The 22116-nt window shown below is 41.5% G+C and overlaps 1 protein-coding gene across 1 annotated transcript in view; it reads right to left on the bottom strand.

The window, feature by feature from the left end:
- SPEF2 (sperm flagellar 2) overlaps positions 1-22116 on the bottom strand; it is a 165936-nt gene that overhangs the window by 66245 nt on the left and 77575 nt on the right. The window contains 5 exon segments of the mRNA XM_032415247.1: positions 1664-1812; positions 6427-6501; positions 10320-10478; positions 19458-19615; positions 20887-20995. Coding sequence (XP_032271138.1) covers positions 1664-1812; positions 6427-6501; positions 10320-10478; positions 19458-19615; positions 20887-20995 — 650 coding nt within the window.

Raw genomic sequence — 22116 nt, 5'->3', positions numbered from 1 at the left:
GTGATATTACACTCATCTACAGTTATATCATTTAATGTTGTCATTTTCAAATATTTTCTGTTCTAGCTTCCTTATCAATGTAAATTAATTAAATCATTAGAGCTTCATCAAGAATCTACGTTGTGTTTGATTCTGTATTGAATATAGTCGATTATCCCACATGTTCTTACCCTCTTTAAAGAGGTTATAATCTAATTGGGGATATAAGACATTTCCCTAGGAAAGATCAATAATAATAGCAACAGCACAACCACTGAAATTCATGATTGGGTCTCAAATGCCTGGCCCAAGCAGTCAGTGCTCAGAGTTCATAAGAGTAAGAATTCACTGAGGATTGTGGTGAAAAAAAAGTCGAACAGAGAAAGACATGTATCATATGACCTCACTGATATGAGAAATTCTTAATCTCAGGAAACAAACTGAGGGTTGCTGGAGTGCGGGGTGGGGTGGGAGGGATGGGGTGACTGGGTGATGGACACTGGGGAGGGTATGTGTTCTGGTAAGCGCTGTGAATTGTGCAAGACTGTTGAATCTCAGATCTGTACCTCTGAAACAAATAATGCAATATATGTTAAGAAAGAAAAGAAGAAGAAGAATGTAGCAGGAGGGGAAGAATGAAGGGGGGGAAATCGGAGGGGGAGAAGAACCATGAGAGACAATGGACTCTGAAAAACAAACTGAGGGTTCTAGAGGGGAGGGGGGTGGGAGGATGGGTTAGCCTGGTGATGGGTATTGAGGAGGGCACGTTCTGCATGGAGCACTGGGTGTTATGCACAAACAATGAATCATGGAACACTATATCTAAAACTAATGATGTATGGGGATTAACATAACAATAAAAAATTTTAAATAACAACAACAACAAAAAAAGGGGGCTGCATCTTTTATAGAGCAATTTGTCTTTGAAAAAAGTGTGAAAGGAAAGACCATTCTTGGTGATTTTCTTAAGATGATTTATCTATTGAAGCAACCAGCTTTGCCTACGTGGAGACTGGGCTTTGCAGTTGTCAGAGAACAAAGAACTGAAGGGAGTTCCCAGAGTTCACCTTATTCTGGCATACCTATTTAAAGTTCTCAGGCCAGACAGTGACCTGTTCTTTTATTAGTTTAGTTAGCTTCAAAAAGTTTCTTCTATTTGTAAAAAGTCAGAAGTTAAACTTCATTTGAAAGCATTACAATGCAGACATGAGAATATGGATGGAGGGCTATAATTTGCTGGATATGTGTTCTGAGGAAGTCATTCTTCCAGGAAACTGCATCTCTGCTTGTCCTTGGGGAGAAAATTGGTCCTCACAGAACCCATTTGTTCTTCTGCTTTCAGCACTTAATAGTGGTTCACAGCATGACTCAGAAACTCGAAGGAGTAGAGAGAGGATACAATGTGATTCAATGAATAGCGTCAAAAATTCACCTCGGCTTTTTTTATTATTATGTTCAGTTAACCAACATATAGTCCATCATTAATTTTTGATGTAGTGTTCAATGATTCATTAGTTGAGTATAACACCCAGTGCTCATCACCATGCGTGCCCTCACCTTGGCTTTCTGATGAGCATACATATCACCAGCTATAAAAGGCCTGGATGGTGCAAATAATGGTGTGAATCTTACTATAAACAAGAGAAAGGCTAGCTTCTACTAGCTTCAATCTAAACTGCCATACCTCAGGAATTGGTTCATTCACGTAGACCCATTCTTCGGCTCCTGGCTTAGGTGGTGGTGGCACTATGGGAACAGGTGACGCATCTGTAGAATCGGCAGGTGATTTCTTTACTGGTGTTTTCCCTCCTGGTGATTTTCCTTTAGGAGAACCTTAAATATGCATAATAAATCATTCCACTACAAGTAGATGAATGGAACCAGATTCTAGTGGATGAATAAATCTAGGATTACTGTGGACTTCAGGCAACTCATTAAGCAGTTTTGGGAGTCTTAGCAAATCAAAAAAATCAAACACCCCATTCTCTACAGCCTCCAAATTAACCAATAATATCAGGAACAGGTTTGGGGGTTTTGTTTTGTTTTTTTTTTTGTTTTGTTTTGTAAGCCACTCAGGTTTTTTGTCCAGTTGGCTATCAAAAGCAACTTGGTATTTTATTTTTGTCTCTGTCCTTGCTTCCATAATGAACAAAGTTTACACTGAAAAGTGCATTTCATTTACTATTGCAAATACTAGCAAATTAAATTCTCCATCCTGAATGAGAAAGAGTAAGTCTACTATGAGCAGTGCTCTTGATCGGTTTTGTTTGTTTGTTTGTTTTTGTTTTTGTTTTGAAGCTCAGGGGAGGAGTAGGGAGGAAGGAGGTTACTGTAAGTCAGCCGGAGTCAGTGAAGGATGTGGGGAAGGAGACAGAGTATTGTAGCTCCTGAATATTCCAACATTCCCTGAATGAGACACAGGGTTTCTGAGTGGGAAACTGTATTTCTTGCTACACTCAGGGAGTATGGATGAAGGTACCTTCTGTGCCATAAGCCTGGCTGAATTAAGGCGTAAGAAAGAGAGAAGGGGAGAGAAGAGGAAGAGAGAGGAGGGAGGAAGAGGAGGTAGAGGAGGATAAAGAGGAGGAAGAGAAAGAATGCTAATGTTCAGTTAAGAATCCAGAAAGGGCATATGCTTCACTCCCCCCGAGAGCATGAAGAAAGGAATCTAGACCAGTTGGGTGGCATGGCACTCTTATGGTCTGAAAGATCCTGTGATTCATCAAAGTAGCGGAACTCAGAAAGCCTAATATTTCCTTAAAGGATCAAGGTTATTACGGTTTAGAAAATCATTCCGTTTAAATTGCACTTACCTTCAGAATAATTACTGAGATTTTAGATGCAGTTTATAGACACTTATAGATTTGGGAATACTTTATTTCCCAAGCTATATTTCCTTAATGAGTATTATTTAATGATAATGCTATTTAGAAAAGTAAATATATCTTACACTTTTATGCTAGTTAAATTATATAGATTATAAGTAGAGGGGAAATTGTCAATTATGTCTTATGGAGAGTTTAGGTGACCTCTACTTATACATTTAAAAATGGTATCCATTATCTATAGGTCTAAAGTTATATCCAGCTCTTTTTACATTTAGGCAAAATTTAAGAAAATCTTTGTTCAGGCAATAACCAACAATGTTCATTATTTGATATATATTTCAATAGGGTGATTTCCCGTTATTTGACCTGAATCTGGTGAAATAAAAATGATAACACTATGGGCACTTTAAGATGAATTTCTCTAAGAAGAATTCCTAAGAGGAAGAACTTTGCAATTGTAAATGTGAGACTGAAATGAGTTTCTTCTTTCTTCTTTTCTTAAATAACATGATCATTCAGTGAAAACTAAGAGCCAGGTAGTCTTTTTGGACCATCGTGCTTTGATTCCATTTAACTTATATCTATTTTTTAACAATGAAAATGCTAAGGGGAAAAACAAAATTTGAATGAATAAAAATGTATCTATGCCATAGGGATTTGAACATAATCTGCCAGCATCTTAAATGTAACAGGGGGGCGTTTCTTTCTCAGTACCACTCACCCGACCACATGGAAGCTTCAGTTTCTAATGAGAGACCGGCTTTCACTTGAAAGCTGGATTGTTTAGTCCCCAGTGTAGCCGTTCAATGTTGAAATAGAAACAGTTCATATGTATGTTTTTCCTAAATTGCAATCCAAATGAAATATTTTGGGGGATGGGACATATAAAAAATATGTTATAAATAATTGAATGTTTCTGATATTCCAATGGCTACAGTACAGGATTAATCCTTGGGCTCCAGTTTAATAGTTCCTCAATTTTAACGCTCATCAGAATTCCCTAGAGGGCTTATTAAAACACAAATTGCTGGGCCCCTCCAGGAGTTTTAGATTTGGTAGGTCTGGAGTGGGGCCAAGTATTTGTGTTGTTAGTAAGTTCCCAGGTGACCACACTTAAAGAGCCACTGTTCTGGTGGATGCAGCCAGGTATTTCAATTTCATTAGCCTTTTATCTTTTTCCATGCCCTTCCAGTTAAATGTCACTGATGTTTATAACACTGACATTTCATTTACTGCTAAGTGGCCTGGTAGCACCTATTACTATAAGTCAAGTCGGAAAGCAAGCACTGGAACGATGCCAATGCCAACACGTGGGCAGGCCAGTGGAACTAAAGACAACATCATTCCCTGATGTTTGTTCCATAAAACTCTAGCCCCAGTAGATACTCTTCCAAGAGAGAATTCTGCAGCCAAAATATTTTGGGATATTAGATATTGTATTTCACACTTCCTTAGAGATGCATATTGATATATTTTTTAAAATCCTGCATTAAAAACTTTTTAACTTGGCCTAACTCAGTATTTTCTGCAATTAGTTGATTAGGGAAAACTTTCTTCATTCAGCCCCTAATTAACAAGTGGTAGGTAAGGTCATGGGGTTGAAAAGCTGTGTTTTATGAATCAATAACGTGAGACAATGGCAAATGGGTTGAAGAGAATAAGAAATGATTTAAGAACACCAAAATACACTTGGCAAAAGGCATTTCAGTGTCAAGATTTGGGAGAAGAAGGGTAGAGACTGATCTGTTATGCAGAGAAGAAGAGGACTGAGTCAAAGATGTCAACAGCAGGAAATAAAGGTAAGTCTGAAGAAAGAAAAAAGGAGATAGCTCCTTAAACCAGAAGAGATGATCTCATTATAATGGTATCGACTGACCTATGAGATAAATGGATAATCAATCAGTTGTGTTCACCTCCAGTGATGTTAATTTTAAATACTAAGAATTAAAATCATAACTTCCTTTTAATGAGGAAACCTATGACACATGCCGAAAAACAGCATTTCTATGTAACAGAAAGACTTCTAAATCATGATTGCAAATTCACCTATTTCAAATATTATTTAACACAACAGAAATCCAGTAAAATAAAAGCAAAAAATGTTTGAAAGTTCTTAGTTACTTAAATTGAGCTAACTGCATGACTCCAATGTATATATTTTACTGGTTGAACTTGTATTTGCTTATGATTTGTTTGGGGTGTGTATACTTTTAAATAAGGATGCTCTTAAAGCATGTGCATTATTATATTTAACTTGATTTGGTAACTAATATGCATAGTATATTTAATTTGTTTTTTTTAATTTGTATTTTTGAAGATTCTATGATGATCCTTCATTTGCTTTTATTGATCACAATGAGAAAGCAAGGAATAAATACTGTAAATGCAAAAACTATTCTCCTATTAGTAAATCGGTAGAGCTGAGCATAAATTATAGCCCTTAACATTTTGGCTAAAATTTATATCTCAGTGTTAACTCATCAGGTGGCTCTAGTTATATATCATGTTACATAATTAGAGAAGGATGAAATTCTCTTTGGGATCATGGTTATGTATTTTTAAATGGCAAAATAAAGATCCTTTCAGCCCATCATTATGTGAACTTGCACACTCTTGGCTTGCAACTGCATTTGGCAATTTGTAATGAGAAGTTAAGAAAACGTACACACTCATGACAACCCCATTTGAATATACCCTGAAAAAGCCAACTGTATATATTTATAACTGCATTTCAATCTTGAATTGGTTGTTATAGCAGCTTCAACATAAATCTAACTAAGATGCTGTTACGAGTCTAGGATTTTCTTCTGTCAACTATCAATTACTTAAAAATTTTACCCCCTTTATTTCACAGAAACAGTTAAAATAGAAAAAAATTACATGCAATTAGGGTGAGGACAAGTACAACTTAAGGTGGAAGGTCAAAACTGGGAGAGGTATTAGAAAGCAGATACTGAGATCTAGGTACCCTTGCATGGATACGGGCACTAGTTTGGTTCTGAACTTCTGGTCAGCCAAAATAGAAAAGGAAGTATCATCATTTAGATGTGCTAATTACCTAACCACTCAGAGGAAGAAAGAGTTTCCTGTCCCTTGATTCTGAAAGAAATTTCTCACCTAGGATTTCATATACGGGCCATTAAATGATGTAGTGGGCATACTATCCCCTCAAAAAATAAAATATGAGGGTATTATTGGTATAATGAGAGTTTCACCTGCACTGCTATGTTATACTGTGAAGGGAGTTGAGGACTTTATACCGAAGTGCATTATCAGTGAAGGCAATTTGATGAGAGCTCAAGAAAATATGGTTCAGTGCATAGCTTTCTGATGGCATAGCTTAGCCCAAGGATAACACCTATAATTTCTACGATGAATGGATATTCTGTATACTAGATATCTCTAAATTATTCCCCACAAACATCACTTTTCTCAGCAGGACCTTTGCTAAAATCCAGGCTACAGAACAACTGAGGTTATATTCTTTGGCAAGGGCTTATGGTTTACAAGGCCTAAGAGAAGTATTCAGTGTATACAACTAACAAATCTGGCTCTCTTCCCTGAGGCAGTTAGGAAATGCAGAATTACATTGAACCATATCTATCTTTATCTGCGGTACCTTTTCTTTTGAGTGAAGTGTCACCTTTCTTCCCTTTTCCTTCCTGAAGAGATTCTTGCTTACCATGCAAGGACTCTAAACAAAATTCAAGACATAAACATTATTGATGATTTTCTTTAATATTCTGGGCTATATTACTCATACACAATCCAACGCTATTTCTCACAGATAAACAGTTATATTTGTGACGTCTTCACTTGAGCTAAAATTAAGCTGAAGACAGACTGGATTAAAACTTCTTGAATGACAGCCCTGATAGTGCTATTTGATTTGTCACACTGAGAAGTTTAGTATCAATATTTGGTAGTGGACTTGATTGTAAACTCTTCAATGCAACATAACCTGCAGAGTTTTAAAAGTTAGTTACAAGTTCATTTGAAGCATATGGCTCTATTTTTATTTATTTCAACTAAATGATCCTTATACAATAAAACAACTAAATCTGTAATAAGAATGATGGCAAAACACCTTGAGGAAGAGCTGAATAACCACATTGTTTTGAGATGATGCATCCTTGAGCTTTTCCTGACCTCACGCCTTGTAATTTCTACATTTCCGTTTTGCATTGACTATAACTTGCAATGTAAAGGATGGTTTGGATATGGTTATCTTGGATTCCTTGAACTCTAGTTCAAAACTATGCTGGAAGGGGGAAAACAGGAAACTGATCATCTAAAGGTCAATAAGGCATCCCAAATAATAAATTAGTTCCTTGAAAAAATTCCCTATATTCCACATTATTCACCAAACAAGTTCAATCACTATCTACCCTTTGCCCTGGGCTACAGTTTATTCTTCATTGGAAGGATGGACATATGGGACAATTTAAATGCCTATGATGGAGAGACCCTGTCTGACCTACTATTTATATTTAGAAGTGATAATTATAAGAATGTGTAAATGTATAGCACATGCCATATTTAAACTTCTCAGGTCCAACAACCAAGACTTCATAGAAGACATAGAAAAGGATTAACCTTAAACTTGGTCAGCCTCTATAAAAAGACTTTTCAGTATCCAAATAGCCGACTGCCAGACTCAAAAATAAGTAAACAAACAAATAAACAAAAACCAAACATTTGAACTAGTTGCTTTTTTTAGAAATAAGCTTAGTAATAATAACAATAAAGTTTAGATAAGCTCCTACTTCCTTTAATAACAATACTTTGGGTAACCAACTATTTAGCTCTAAACTAGCTCTAAACAAGGCAACAGAGAATAGAAGTTACAGATAGAGATATCTGAATTTATAAAGGACACTGAATTTATAAAGCATTGTGGGCAAGTCTAATTTCGGCTGGGGCAACATCTACTCTACCTGTTTTTTTAAAATCAGTTCTAAAATAGATTCTGAAATCTCAAAAAATATTTTTAAATAGCAGCATGGATATAGTACTATTATATTCTGTCACACTGACAGCTCAAGTTTTAAATTGAATTCTGAAGTTTGGTAGTGGATTTGATAATAGACCCTTTAATAGAATGTTAACTGTGAACTCCTTCAGATTTAATCCCAAGTACATTTGAAGCAGATATAAAATGTAGAACTATATACAATGCAGAACCATATGGGGACAAAATGACTGTTTGTACTCAGTGCCCTATGCCTCCTTCTTTACTGTTTCTACCCTGATTTTTTTTTTAATTTTTGGTAAATAATTCCTCTTTTTTTTTCTTTTTTTTTTTAAGATTTTATTTATTTATTTGAGAGAGAGAGACACAGCGAGAGAGGGAACACAAGCAGGGGGAGTGGGAGAGGGAGAAGCAAGCTTCCCGCGGAGCAGGGAGCCCGACGCGGGGCTCGATCCCAGGACCCTGGGATGGAGCCCGACGCGGGGCTCGATCCCAGGACCCTGGGATCATGACCTGAGCCGAAGGCAGACGCTTAACCGACTGAGCTACCCAGGTGCCCCAGTAATTCCTCTTTTCATCTCAACTTCTAAAGATTGTAGTTGGGTGTTTGAGATGGACATGTTCAGAAGCCTCAGGTTTTCATTTCTGAAAATGTTTCATTTGAAAAAAATTGTTAATTATTTATATAAAAATAAACAAACCTACCAGGAACTTTCCCCTCTAAAATTGCTTCACTAAGCTTCCCTGAGCTGTAAGGGCAGCTGCCTGTTTCACTGCCTTGCTCTACTGCCCCCTCGATGCCCACGAGCACAGAGATCTCTTTCCATTAAGGCATTGCTGTTGGAAGGCAGTAATTAGGCCTCTGGAGATTAACACTTGGATAAGTTTTTAAAGATCAGTCCTTGGTGAAAAAAAGAGACAGATGCAAGCACTCTTTTAAGCAACAATAGCTTTATTATTCCTCCCATGCACAGTATTCAAGAATACAATTTTAAAATCGCAAGCAAACTTCAGAAACTTAAAGACTGAACTGTGTTATAACCAGAAACACCAGAGATTGGTTTCGGGGAATGGCTCAGGTACACAGGTCACCCAGATTTCGAGCGGACCAAGGGGGAGGTCGTGGTAGGACAGCCATGGTCAGAGGTTAAAGGACTATATTGGATAAGTCTAGGCTACTCGAGCCCCTGTGAAAACTGTTCTCCCCAGTTCTAAACAGATTTCTATTTTTCCTCCAGACCTCTGAATTTTTTTTTTTTTAAGATTTTATTTATTTATTTGAGAGAGAGAGAATGAGAGACAGAGAGCATGAGAGGGAGGAGGGTCAGAGGGAGAAGCAGACTCCCTGCCAAGCAGGGAGCCTGATGCGGGACTCGATCCAGGGACTCCAGGATCATGACCTGAGCCAAAGGCAGTCGCTTAACCAACTGAGCCACCCAGGCGCCCCTGGACCTCTGAATTTTTTTTTAATTCCTAATGAGGTAGTGGGAAAAGGGCATATATATTTAATTTATGGCTTTGTGCTTTATTGTTCATATGATAAAAAAAACATTTCTTTAGAATTTGCGTGTTTTGCCTTTAGCCAAACCCCATTTTATTGGAATACAAATGGTCTTTAATAGAACATAATATATGTTACTTAAGTCTTTAAATTTATTTGCTTAATATAAATAAATTCAATTAAAAAATTCACATCCTTCTCAAATGTCCACGAAGCACAAAGATTCTGGAGTTTAAAAATACAATGCTGACACAAGATCAAAGATTCCTGGGTCGACTTCTGTAATGCACAGCCAGCTACTTACAAAGCTAAAACTAGACCCGAGAGCCACATTTGTTTCCTATACACAGCACCAAACTGATACTAACATTCTACCAATATCGTGCACTGCAACGGTTGAGCACTTCACTTTGGTCATTATATTTATTGTCTACCACTTAAGTTAATGGCCCTTCGTGGTTAAAGATGTAGAAAGAACTTAAGCTAAAAAAATACTCCCTACACAAACTCTTTATCCGTATATATTATAAATTACAAACATACATTTCCTGAGAAGCCAGGTGCTCATTTCTATCCTTTTATTATCACATATACTCCCACAGATGATGAAGTTACATATGAATTCTAGACCCTGATGAATGCTGTTGATTTGTTCCCTTATTCTTATGAACAACTGGCTATACTAACTCTCATTTTCTGAAGATGTTCTCACTCTACAAAAAAACATCAGTCTACAGTTCAGCAAACAGACGTCCATCCTTTTGATCTGCTCTAAGTTCCTTCTGGTTATTCTCTGTGCCCTTCCTATTCTCACCTGTGGCCTTATTCTAACCAGAAGAACTGGGTAGGAGGACTCCACTTTCCCTCCACGCTCTTAGCTACTGAGGACTTTCCCACTTCTGTCTGAGCACCTAGCCATACCATTGAAGTTGCTCCAAGTCTGAATCTAAATAAGGGCATTGGTACTGCGATTCATAATTCTTTTCTAAGCGAAGATAAGAAACTGGAAAACAGGATTATAAATTATTCTGTCAATCACCTGATGGTGGTTTCCCTTTTGCTGGAGGAGTTTTTGGATGGGTTTCCTTCTCCTTTTCTGGCTCAAGAGAAGGAAGGGGAGGGGGAGGAGGAGGCGGAGGCTCAGCCAGGGGGACTTCTTCTTTTTTCTCAGCTTCCTTTTCTTCTAACTTCTTTTTAACTTCGAAAAGATAAGAAGAATGGACCTTTATTAGAGACTCTAGACACCCGCTATTTTACTTGAACCAAGATAAGCCTAAATTAATATAAAATTGCCCATACTGATTTAAGTTTAAATTCATGTTTTAAGGCTCTCCCTTAAATCATCCAGTCCTTAAAGCTAGGATTTGAAGCCTTCTCTGCCTGGTTAGAAACGTTGTTTTATTTTTCTTTTCTTTTTTTTAATTAACATATAATGTATTATTTGTTTCAGGGGTATGCTCTGTGATTCATCTGTCTTACACAATTCACAGTGCTCCCCATAGCACATACCCTCCCAATGTCCATCCCCCCATCACCCCATCCCTCCCACCCCCCTCCATTCCAACAACCCTCAGTTTGTTTCCTGAGATTAAGAGTCTCTTATGTTGTTTACTTTGTGGATAATGATGATGATGATGATGATGTGTGTGCGTGTGTGTGTTACGGAACCTGGACTGGATTGCCCGATGGAAGAACCAAGCAGCACTCGGAGATATTGGAGGACAGGAGGCTTATTAAACGCCAGTGGGCTCAGAGGAGAGTGGTCTCCAAAGGTCTGAGCCCCGAGCACAAACAAAGGGGGCAATTTATACACTTCTACTTCCACATACTTGGCACTTTTGGCACGTGCGCGAAGCAGGGCAGGGAGAAGAACCCGGAAGAGCCCCGGGGCAGGGACTGGGACTCTCTCACTGGCTCGGTCGGCCATCTTAGGACATAGATTTTCCTTATCATTCCCCCCTTTGATGTCCCATTAAACACCTAGTTTAGAGGGCATCATTCTGTTTGACTCTGAGGGTTGACTGCAAGGCTTGGGGCAAACACGGACTTAATCATAAACTTAATAGCACACCAGGTAGCAGAAGACCAGGACAGACTGGGGCCAGGAAAATCATGGTGAAATGCACTCAGGAGTAGACAGCAGAGGGCCAGTAAAAGTGGGATTTATGACCTTAGGTAGAAGCCTCTGGGGGAAAGTCCAGTCAGGAGGGGCAGCAGTATACAGTCTGACTCCCAAGATGAGGGAAATCACGCCGATGAGAGCCAGGGACCATGGTGGGGTCTCGTCAAAGGTGAAGCTGGAGTGGGTTCGTGAAGTCTGACTGGACTCTCCACTGGCGCGGCTCCTCATCCGAATGATGAGCTTTCTTCACTCTTGAGTGGTGGACCCATGGGGTGACACCTGAGACCTTGAGGGCAGTAGGGGTGGTTAGAACAACAGTGTGGGGCCCTGTCCACTGCGGTTTGAGGGGGTCTTTCTTCCAATCTTTGACACAAACTGAGACCCCTGTCTGGAAGGAGTATACCTGAGACCCTAAGGAGATTGGGGCCCTCTCAATGGTGTACTTTTGTAATTTATTTAGGGTGGCCCCCAGGGCCTGAAGCTGCTCCTTTATCCCTTTATCTCCAACCTGATGTAAATTTCCTGGAAGGCTTCCCAAGCACGGGGGAGGCCATCCATATATTAATTCGAATGGGGAGAAACCTGATGTCTGGGGCTTGCAGCGAGCATGCAGGAGAACTAGGGGTAGCAGATCCGGCCATGGGAGGTTAGTCTCCTGACAAAACTTTGCTAAGGTTCTCTTGAGGGTGCGATTCATTCGCTCTACCTTCCCTGAACTTTGGGGCCGGTAAGCAGTGTAGAGTCTCCAGATGATGTTGAGAGATTTGGTCAAGACCTGTACAATGTCTGCCACAAATGCGGGTCCATTGTCACTATGGATTGTTAATGGCAGGCCGAACGATCTCCCATAAGAGGACTTTAGTTACTTCCCGGCTTTGCTCCATCCTGGTCAGAAAGGCTTCGACCCACCCAGAGTATGTGCATACTATTACTAGGAGATATCTGAACCCCCTGCTCGGCTGCACATCTGTGAAGTCTACCTCTAGATCTTCGAAGGGGGTTGCTCCCATCCTCTGGACACCTGGTGGGGGCCGTGGTACAGACCGAGCATTATTTTTAGCACATGTTATGCACCGTTCACTCGTTGCTCGGCACAGTGCTGGCAGCTCACTGATGTAGTAGTGCTTCTTGAGAAGGCTCTAATGCAGTTTTTCCCAGATGAGTGAGTCGGTGGTGTTCCTTGACTAGATGCCCTCAAGTTGCTGTTGGAACAAAGATGCACCTGTCTGGCATCATCCACCATCCATTTTCAATCAGGTTGGCCCCCTCAGCCATGGCCATTCCTTTCCCTTTTTAGTGTAATTGGGCAGAGGGACTTCTTCCAGGGGTGTTAGGGCCATGATGAGGGAAGGGGCTCTGTCTATGTCCTCACTGGCTGTGGCCTTGGCTGCCTCATCTGCCAGACGACTTCCCCGTGCTATGGGGTCATCTCCTTTCTGGTGTCCCTTACAGTGCAGGATTGCTACTTCCTTTGGAAGCCAGACGGCTTCGAGGAGTCTCAGTATCTCCTCCTTGTTCTTGATAGCATTTCCTGCTTCGGTTAGGAGGCCCCTTTCCTTGTAGATGGCTCCATGTATATGTAGAGTAGCAAAGGCGTACCGAGAGTCAGTATAGATACTGACTTGCTTGCCTTCACCGAGGGTGAGTGCTCTAAGGCATATAATTCAGCCCGTTGAGCTGACCATCCAGCTGGTAATGCCTTACCTTCTAGGACTTCAGTGGTTGTGGTTACTGCATAACCCGCTTTCTGGGCACCCTCCTGTAGGTAACTGCTGCCATCGCTGAACAGCGTGAGCTCTGGATTCTTTATGGCTTGATCCCGCAGATCTGGATGGCTCACGTAGACTTCATCAGTCACCTCAGAGCAGTCATGGTCTGGTACCCCCTCTTCCATGGGGATAAAGGTTGCTGGATTTAATGTCCTTACTGTTTCAAGGGTGACCCGTGGGTTTTCACAGAGGAGCCCTTGGTATTGTGCTAGCCGAGAGTTGGAAAGGAAGTGGTGTCCCTGTGCGTTCATGAGGGACACAACTGCATGAGCGATCTTGACATTAAGTTCTTGCCCCAGGGTAAGTTTGTCTGCCTCCTGATGAGTAGGACTGTGGCTGCTAGCGCCCTGAGGCATGGCGGCCATCCCACTGCCATGGGGTCCAGCTTCTTTGACAGGTAAGCAACTGGCCATTGCCAGGGCCCAACAGTCTGGGTGAGTACCCTGAGTGCTATTTTTTCCTTTTCATGTACAAAGAGATTGAAGGGTTTTTCTACATCTGGTAAGCCCAGGGCTAGAGCCTGCCCCAGGGTGGTCTTTATCTCTGTGAAAGCGGCTTCTGCCTCCTCAGTCCAGGCAGGGGGTTCTCGATCTGGTCCCCCTAAGAGATCATAAAGAGGTCTTGCTATTGCTGAGAACTCAGGGATCCAGATGCGGCAGAATCCTGCAGCCCCCAGGAATTCTCGTAGGCCCCTTTTTGTCTGGGGCTGTGGCAGGGAGATGATGACCCTTTTTCTCTCCAGCCCTAGTTCTCTTTTCCCTTGGGTGAGGAGGAAACCAAGGTATTGGACCTGTTGTAGGCAGATTTGTGCCTTCTTCCATGAGGCTCGGTATCCCAAGTCTGACAGGAGCTGTAGGAGGGCCTTTGTGCCTTTTGTGCAGTCTTTTTGTGTGTCACTGGCGAGGAGGAGGTCATCCACATACTGGAGGAGGATGCATCACGTGGCCTCTCTTGGGAAGCTGGCGAGGCCCACGGCCAGCACTTCCCCAAAGAGGGTTGGTGAGTTTTTAAACCCCTGCAGGAGGCGCGTCTAAGTCAGTTGCATCTAGCACCCTATATCAGGTTCAGACCATTCAAAGGCAAACAGTGGCTGGCTCTGGGGAGCTAAGCGGAGGCAGAAGAAGGCATCCGTCAAATCTAGGCAAGTGAACCATCTGGCCGACCCTGGGATTTGGCTGAGGATGGTGTATGGATTCGGGACCACTGGGTGCAGAGAGATGGTCACCTTGTTGATGGCCCGTAGGTTTTGAACTGGTGGTATACTCCTCCTGGCTTCTTGACTGGCAGGAGTGGGGTATTCCAGGCTGATTGGCACTCGACTAGAATACCTGCTTCTTTGAGTTTGGTCAGATATTCTTGGATGCTGATCTTAGCTTCTGTGGAAGGGGGTATTGCCTTTGCCTTTGAGGTTGGGCTCCTGGGATCAGTTCAACAATGATAGGGGCCCGATTCCGGGCTAGTCCAGGTAGGTTGTTTTTAGCCCATACTGAAGGGAAGGCGAGTCTAAACTCCAACGGGCTGCTCAGTTGGACCTGAGCACAGAATAGCCTCCATTCTTCTTCCCTTGGCATGGTAATTGCTAGTATTAGAGACCCCATCTCTTCTTGCCTTGGATTCAATAGGAGGCTAGTGTGTCCAGTGGGCTCAAAGGTTATCTGAGCCCTAAGCTTGGAGAGCATGTCTCAGCCCAGGAGAGGGATGGGGTGATCAGGCAGATAAGGGAATTCATGTCGGACCTTGTGGCCCCCAAGTTCACACTGGCGAGCCTGGCAAAAGGGCTGTTGTATCGCCTGCGTCCCGGTGGCCCTAAGGATGGTCGCAGTCCTTTTGCTGAAAGGGGCCACTGGGGAGGTGACAACAGAGTGCTCGGCCCCAATATCAATCATAAAAGTCACTGGTTGGCCCCCCACCTTCATTCTGACCATGGAATCATGGGGGCCAAGGAGGAAAAAGCCCAGTCCCCGTCAATCTGTGTCAATTCCCACACAGGGAATTGTAGCAGCTGGGCTTTTGAGCCTTTCCCTGGTTGGGACATTCATTTGTCCAATGCCCTTTCTCTTTACAGTAGGCACATTGATCCCTTGCCAAGGGGGTTCTGGGCTTCCCCCCTTTCGGTGGTTGGGGTCTCCCCGTCTTTGTGTTGTCCTTTTCTTTCAGGGCGGCAGTGAGGAGGCTGACTTTCTTTTTCATCTTTTTTGTTGGCTTCCCGTTAGGCTGCGACCTCCCTATTCATGTAGACCTTATTGGCAAACTCTATTAGTTGGGTGATGTTCATCCTGGCAAAACCCTCTAGTTTCTGAAGTTTTTTCTGATGTCTGGGGCGGCCTGAGCCACGAAGGAGGTGTTTACCATCTGTTGGCTTTCCTGCGTCTCGGGGTCAAATGGAGTGTATATCCTGTAGGCTTCACATAGTCTTTCGTAGTAGTCCCCGAGGGACTCCCCTGGTTGTTGAGTGACCGAGGATACCTTAGTCATATTCATGGTTTCTTAGCTCTTACCTGGATTCCCTGGAGGAGGGCCTCCTGGTACTGGCAGATGTGGGCCTGTCCCTCGATTGTGGTGAAGTCCCATGCTGGGTGCTCTTTGGGTGCATCCATACTAGCCCAGGCAGCAGGGTTGATGACTCCTGCTGGTGCATGCTCCATAGGGTTCTCAACTTGTCAGGGTTCATCCTGACTCCACAGTCTCCCGAAAACCCCTACTTGAAGTTTTTGATCTTGGTCTCTAGAACCGTAGGTTTACTCTGCCCTGACCCCATGGTGATATCCCCGTGTGCAGTGGTGCAGAGACAGACAAAGGGGGGGGTGCCTCCTGAGGTGAGGAGACCAATCAGATGCCTGTTTGGCCGTGTCTCGAAGGAGCTTAGATGAGGCTTAGCCGTAGCGGTCTCAGTGTTGTGATTTATGATCAGAAACTATCCCGATGCCACCATAGACTGTGTGCCGTTCACCACGGAATCGCAGATGGGCCCACTCAGACTCCATAGGCTTCTGGGGACCTTAAGGGTGCCCGCCCGTGGAGTCACAGAATCAGTCAGCTTGAGCAAGCCAGGTCAGACTGCACATTCACTCACACATTCACACTCTAGAAGTTATTACATTCCCTCCCTGGGAATCCCTACCTGTGAGATAAGAGGTCTCTGGGAGGTGATCAGGCTCCCCTTCCACCCCAATGGGGGTGGGCCTGTCTGGGTCCTGGGGCCCCAGGCCTTACCAGAATCCGACATCAGGACCAGGTCCTCACCTGCCAAATCTCCTCGAGTCTGGCGGGAACAGCGGAGCGGGGCCGGCCCGAGGTGACCAGGGTGGGAGACTGCCGAAAATTAGGCAGGGAGCACCTTCTCCGTTACGATCCCTCGTTCCATCACCGCCCCGCCGTTGCCCCAAACCGGTGGCAACAATGGGCCAGCGTGGTTGGGTTTCTTGGTCAGGGAACCAAATGTTACAGAACCTGGACTGGATTGCCTGACAGAAGAACCAAGCAGCACTCGGAGATCTTGGAGGGTAGGAGGTTTATTTAACGCCAGCGGGCTCAGAGGAGAGTGGTCTCCAAAGGTCTGAGCCCCAAGCACAAACAAAGGGGGCAATTTATACACTTCTGCTTCCATATACTTGGCACTTTTGGCACATGCACAAAGTGGGGCAGGGAGAAGAACCTGGATTGGTGTGTGCGGGAAGCAGAGCAGGGATAAGAACCCGGAAGAGCCCTGGGGCAAGGACTGGGACTCTCTCACTGGCTCAGTCGGCCATCTTAGGACACAGATTTTCCCTATCGTGTGTAGCAGGTAGAAAGTCTTGTTGACAAGGGGTGCCAAATGTAAAAGTAACAATCTAAATGTAGTTAATGTATTGGAATAGGAAAATAAAGGATTACTTCAAAATTAACAGTGGAAAACCAAGGTAAAGAACTCATGAAGAGAAGGTGAAGAACAAAGTGACCGAAGCCTTGGGAGTGGGAATGAGACAGAAGGGGAAAGCCTTCCAGACTTCTGGGAGTAAATGCATGCAAAGTACATAGATTAGTGCATAGTACTCAAGTCTTCTTGACAATTCTTTATCTCAAGCAGAAACTATTTATTGGATTTGAATTGTGCCTCAGAAGAAAGGAAGGGTCCTAACAATGAGGTAAAACTCCCACCACTACTGCTAATAAGTAGTAAAAAACGACAGTAGGCCCAGTTCTGGTTATCAGAGATAGGTCAGTAAAACAAAAGAGAAAAATCGCTGCCCTCTGAAGCCTGCATTTTAGCAGTGGTTGGCAAACCATAAACATGATGAGTAAGTTACTTTATAGAAGGGGTGGGTGGTGGTAAGTGCTTTGGAGAAAATAAACAGAAGAGAGTAAAGAGGATCAGGAGTGCTGGGGGGCAGCTTTTTAAGTTTTAAATAGAGGGCTGAGCAGGGTAGAGGAGCCCGTCAGCCTGGGGGCCTGGAGAGGCAGACATGGCTAGTTCTTGCTTTTGTAGGCTCTTCTTGCTGGTATGGCCCTTTGCCTCTCACCATTCAGGTTCACCCTTCCTGTGTGGCCCTGCCCGGCCTCCCCGGCCTCACCAGCCCTCCTCGTTGGACATGGCAGCAACTGCTGACTGTACCACGGGCCATGAATACCCTCACCCTTGTGTGGCTATTTTTTTTTATACGTAGTCCCTCTGCCCTTAGATTCTTTTCAATTCAGCCAGCAAGGAGGCTTATTCTATTAGATGTTTTTTCATAGTGGAAAGTAAGGGTTTTTTTTCTGATTATAAAAGTAATACAGAATTATTGTTTGTAAAAGTCCAACAATTTAGACGAATAAGCGGAAAGGGAAATTGCCTGTTAAGCTTCTGTCCCCCTCTTCCTCCACCGTCCAGTACTGTAGAGACTGCCAGATTCTTTCCTGTGCATATATATGTAGTAGGGTATTTAGTATATTTAGTAAAAGTACATACTTTTAAAAACGAAACCGGGACTATTTTATATGTAAATATAAATAGCTTTTTCCTACTTAGAAGTATATAATGGTCACTTCTTCCCCTCAGAATATACACAGAAGGACCACAGCCTTTTATTTATTTATTTTCTTAACTTAATCAGGAGGTTTAATTCAGAGCATTGGGCTAGGTCAATGTTTATGGTTTTAATGATAAAATATCTGTTCAAGTGATTAACCGACAGGAATGTAAATCTTAACTAAGTGGCAGTTGAGCTGTTGATGTATTTAGTGATTGGAATGTAAAATCTTCAGGAAAATGTTGAAGTGAGTCTGATAGCTGGCAAAAACAAACTGATTCTAACCTGTAGATGTTTGAAGCTACAGCTTAGAATTGGTGTTTCTGCCTCCCAATCAAGACTCTAAGATCGCTGTGGGTGGTTTCCTCCAGCCTCTAACCTAATTTCTGACTGTCAAATAACATATTAAGCCGCTTAAATAATATATGGATTGGTATTTGTTTTGTCTGAGAGCTTCACGTGGGTGGTTATTGGGAGGAGACATTTGGATGTGGGTGTTTGTCTTCCTAAGCGTGTGCTCCTGGATCCTCACAGTATTTATGGCTTATACCTATGTGCTAGCTTGGGGTCAGCTAATTGATACATTATGGTGGTTAGGTCATGAATGTAGTGACAGGAGACAGCATGCTATCAAGGCAGTTTTAGAATCCTTGTGGTATTATTAACTTTGACCTTTTTTATTATACCAAGAAGATGCTGTTGTCAATACAATTAGGAGTGACTGGTAAACAAAAGAGAAAGATTTATTTTTCAAATCATTTTGCAAAGGTAAAATTCTCCATTGAATTCTGGCTTTGGCAGTGTATTAGCCTAAGATCCCTTTCAATAATAAATTTCAATAATACTATGAAAAGCTAGTGGGCAATTATTATTGGTCGAATGAAGGAGGAAGGAGGTCAGGATGGTTTAATGATAGATGTATTCCAGAAGAAGGCTTATAAAATAAGTAGTTATAATCAGTAAATTCACATCACATCAAGATTTGGGGAAAATAAACTGTCTAGGGTTTCCATCCTAAAAGGAGGGTTAACTCCTGAGGTTAATTTTAACTGCTATTTTTTTTTTTTTCCACATGAAAACAGTACTTTCAGTGAGATGACTTATTTTGATTAAATTAAAACAAACAGAAAAATCTCTTATTTAGAAACATCTGCAGCAGAGAGCTAGAGAAGTACTTGTAGATAGTATAACCCAAATAAAACAGAGAACTTTGTAATTGTGTTTTCATTTTTCCCTAAGCTCATTAAAACCACCCATTTCAGTTACATAAGTTCAAAATTATAAAGAAATGTAATTACCTTTATTCTCTTTTTTCATTATTTCTGTCATAAACATTTCTTTTACTTTATGGCATAAAGACTGTTTATCTACTTCAGCATTGATTTTTATCAAAATATTTTCTGGCTCTGTAAACCACTGCTCCAATAAAGACCAGTTGTCCAAGAAGCCTATAATCCTGCAAAAATATTGTATGATAACATATACCAATTAAAATATTTGAGTAACATTAATCATGATTTACCTGGCACACATAAGGAAAAAATAAGCTGCCAATACAGTTAAAACTGAAAAAGCAACTCTAAAAAATATACAGGCAATGGAATATTAATTACTTTGAAGAAGAAATTATTTAACCATCAAGCCATATTTTTTTGAGATATATGAGAGTAAAAGAAGATTTGAAAAGGCCACCATTTCAGGAAACCTTCAGTGTAAGTTTGGTTCACTCAGTGAAAATCTACAGGAAGATCGGCTGCACTCACAGTAGAATTAACTCTGAGCACACTTCTCAAGGTAGCTACAGCCTGAGCTACAGCCTGAGGTCATCTGTTTTTCTCTTAGAGACAGAAGTTAAAGAAATCTTTGAGTAAACGTAGATAGCTCAGACTTACTTGCTTGACTCAAAAATAATCTTGGAATGATTCCTGAAACTTTCTTGTCTTCCTTGAGAATGGATAAACTTAATGTAGCTAATTAGCTAATTAATGTAGACAATTACTTTTCTCTGGCTCACCTCCTATTTTTAGACTTCTCCAGGTTTCATAAAATTGTCTAACTCTAAGTTTTCTGTTCCAATGAGCAAACTGCGCACAACCAAGAGAAGGGTGTTTTTTGTTTTTTGGGGATTTTTTTTTGTATAACATCATTTTAGGAAAATGGAAGTCGTTTTAAATTATACTCTGGTCTGATGCCTAGCTCTTTGAAATATCATGATCTTCACTGGCATTTGCTGAATGAGGGCTAAATTAGGAGTCCATGTAATGAACCATAAAGGGAAGTGTTGCCTGATTTAATTCTTCTCTTCCCATTCTAGGATGACTTGCGCTCTGAATATGAAAGCTAGCACATTAATATTTCACCCACCATCAAAACTATTTAGTTTTGTTTTACTTGTAAAAGGCTGAATGCTAGAAAATACATCTTTTTTTCTAGATCTGATGATTCCAAAGTGACTGATGGTCAGTCTGTTCAAAGGGCAAGAAATAAGCAGGACAGGGGCGCCTGGGTGGCTCAGTCATTAAGTATCTGCCTTCGGCTCAGGTCATGATCTCGGGGTCCTGGGATCGAGCCCTGCATCGGGCTCCCTGCTCAGCGGGAAGCCTGCTTCTCCCTCTCCCACTCCCCCTGCTTGTGTTCCCTCTCTCGCTGTGTTTCTCTCTGTCAAATAAATAAATAAAATCTTTAAAAAAAAAAAAAAAGAAGCAGGACAGTGAGTTTTAGACTAACCTATGCTGAATCTGATCTCTTAAATTCTGGTCCTCATCCATATCTTGGTTTTCAGCAGCTACATGTTGAGTCATGTCTTCATGAGGAGTTTCACTTGAAAATGCTTCAGCTATGATAAGAAAATTACTTAATTAGGTAATTTGCTAAACCAAAGTTTCAGTAGCACTGCTAAAATTTACTGATGCAAGACAGCCAAAATGATATGATCCTGCCATTGATCCAATATTCATTAAAATATTTAACAACATGTTGAAAGAGTATAGTTTTGGGATCAGACTCAAATTTTCCTTGGAAACTGAGGAAAATGACATATGATACAACATTAAAGAGGAGCTGTAGTTTCAATGTGTAGGATCTCAGGACTGACTCTGAAAAGGTGAGAATGAAGAGTGATGGGTCATCATGAATAACAAACTAGGAAATAATGAGAAAATCAACACTATGGTATAAAGATTAAGAATGAAATAACAGGGTGGCCATAAAGTCAAACATATGTAAAAATTATTTTTGACAGTATGTTACAATTCAATAAAGTAAATTACCTTTCTTTCTAGACTGTGATCTTTCTTTATAGGGTAGACATAAAGGAACTGACCACAAGAGACCAAAAACAAAAACAAAAACATCCTCAACAGCTCTGACTGAGTCCTATTCAGGATTGAATGGTACAAAGTCCAGAAAACTCATGAACTTAGAATAAATAGAAAATCATAAAGAGGGAAGAGACCCTTGAACTAGATTAAAAGGAATTCAGTCAATGCAAGAGAACACTGAAGGGTGACCTAATCTTGTTCAGGAAAATGGAGAACTCTCACTGGATAGAGCAATCAGTTTTCTCCATTTACATTTAGGATAGAAAAAGATGAAGTGATTTAGAATACAGAATAATGCTTTTAGGTTATTTATAATACCCAAAGATTACTGGTGTCCGTGATGGGTGGTGGAAGAAGACTGTGGGAACTCTTCTCAGGAGGTGCTATCCTGCACCATCTCATGGTCACTCTCTCACTTTGTCAAAGACTTCAGCACATCTATCAGCATGCCTCTCTTCCCCAACTCCACCCTGGCACTGGTCTCCCTTCCCCTTCTCTCCACTTGTGACATTCTCTTTCCAAGACCATGTCCACATCCTGGATTTTGTGATCATCTTGAATGGCTCCATCTCTGAAGTCTTAAAGACCTACACTCCTACTATTTGTCTTTCTAGTACTCCCATATAGCTGATGAATC

The sequence above is a fragment of the Phoca vitulina genome, unplaced genomic scaffold (assembly GCF_004348235.1).
Source record: "Phoca vitulina isolate PV1807 unplaced genomic scaffold, GSC_HSeal_1.0 scaffold17, whole genome shotgun sequence".
NCBI lineage: Eukaryota > Metazoa > Chordata > Mammalia > Carnivora > Phocidae > Phoca > Phoca vitulina.
Note: the sequence above shows the minus strand (reverse complement) of the source record. Positions and strands in the feature narration are given on the sequence as shown.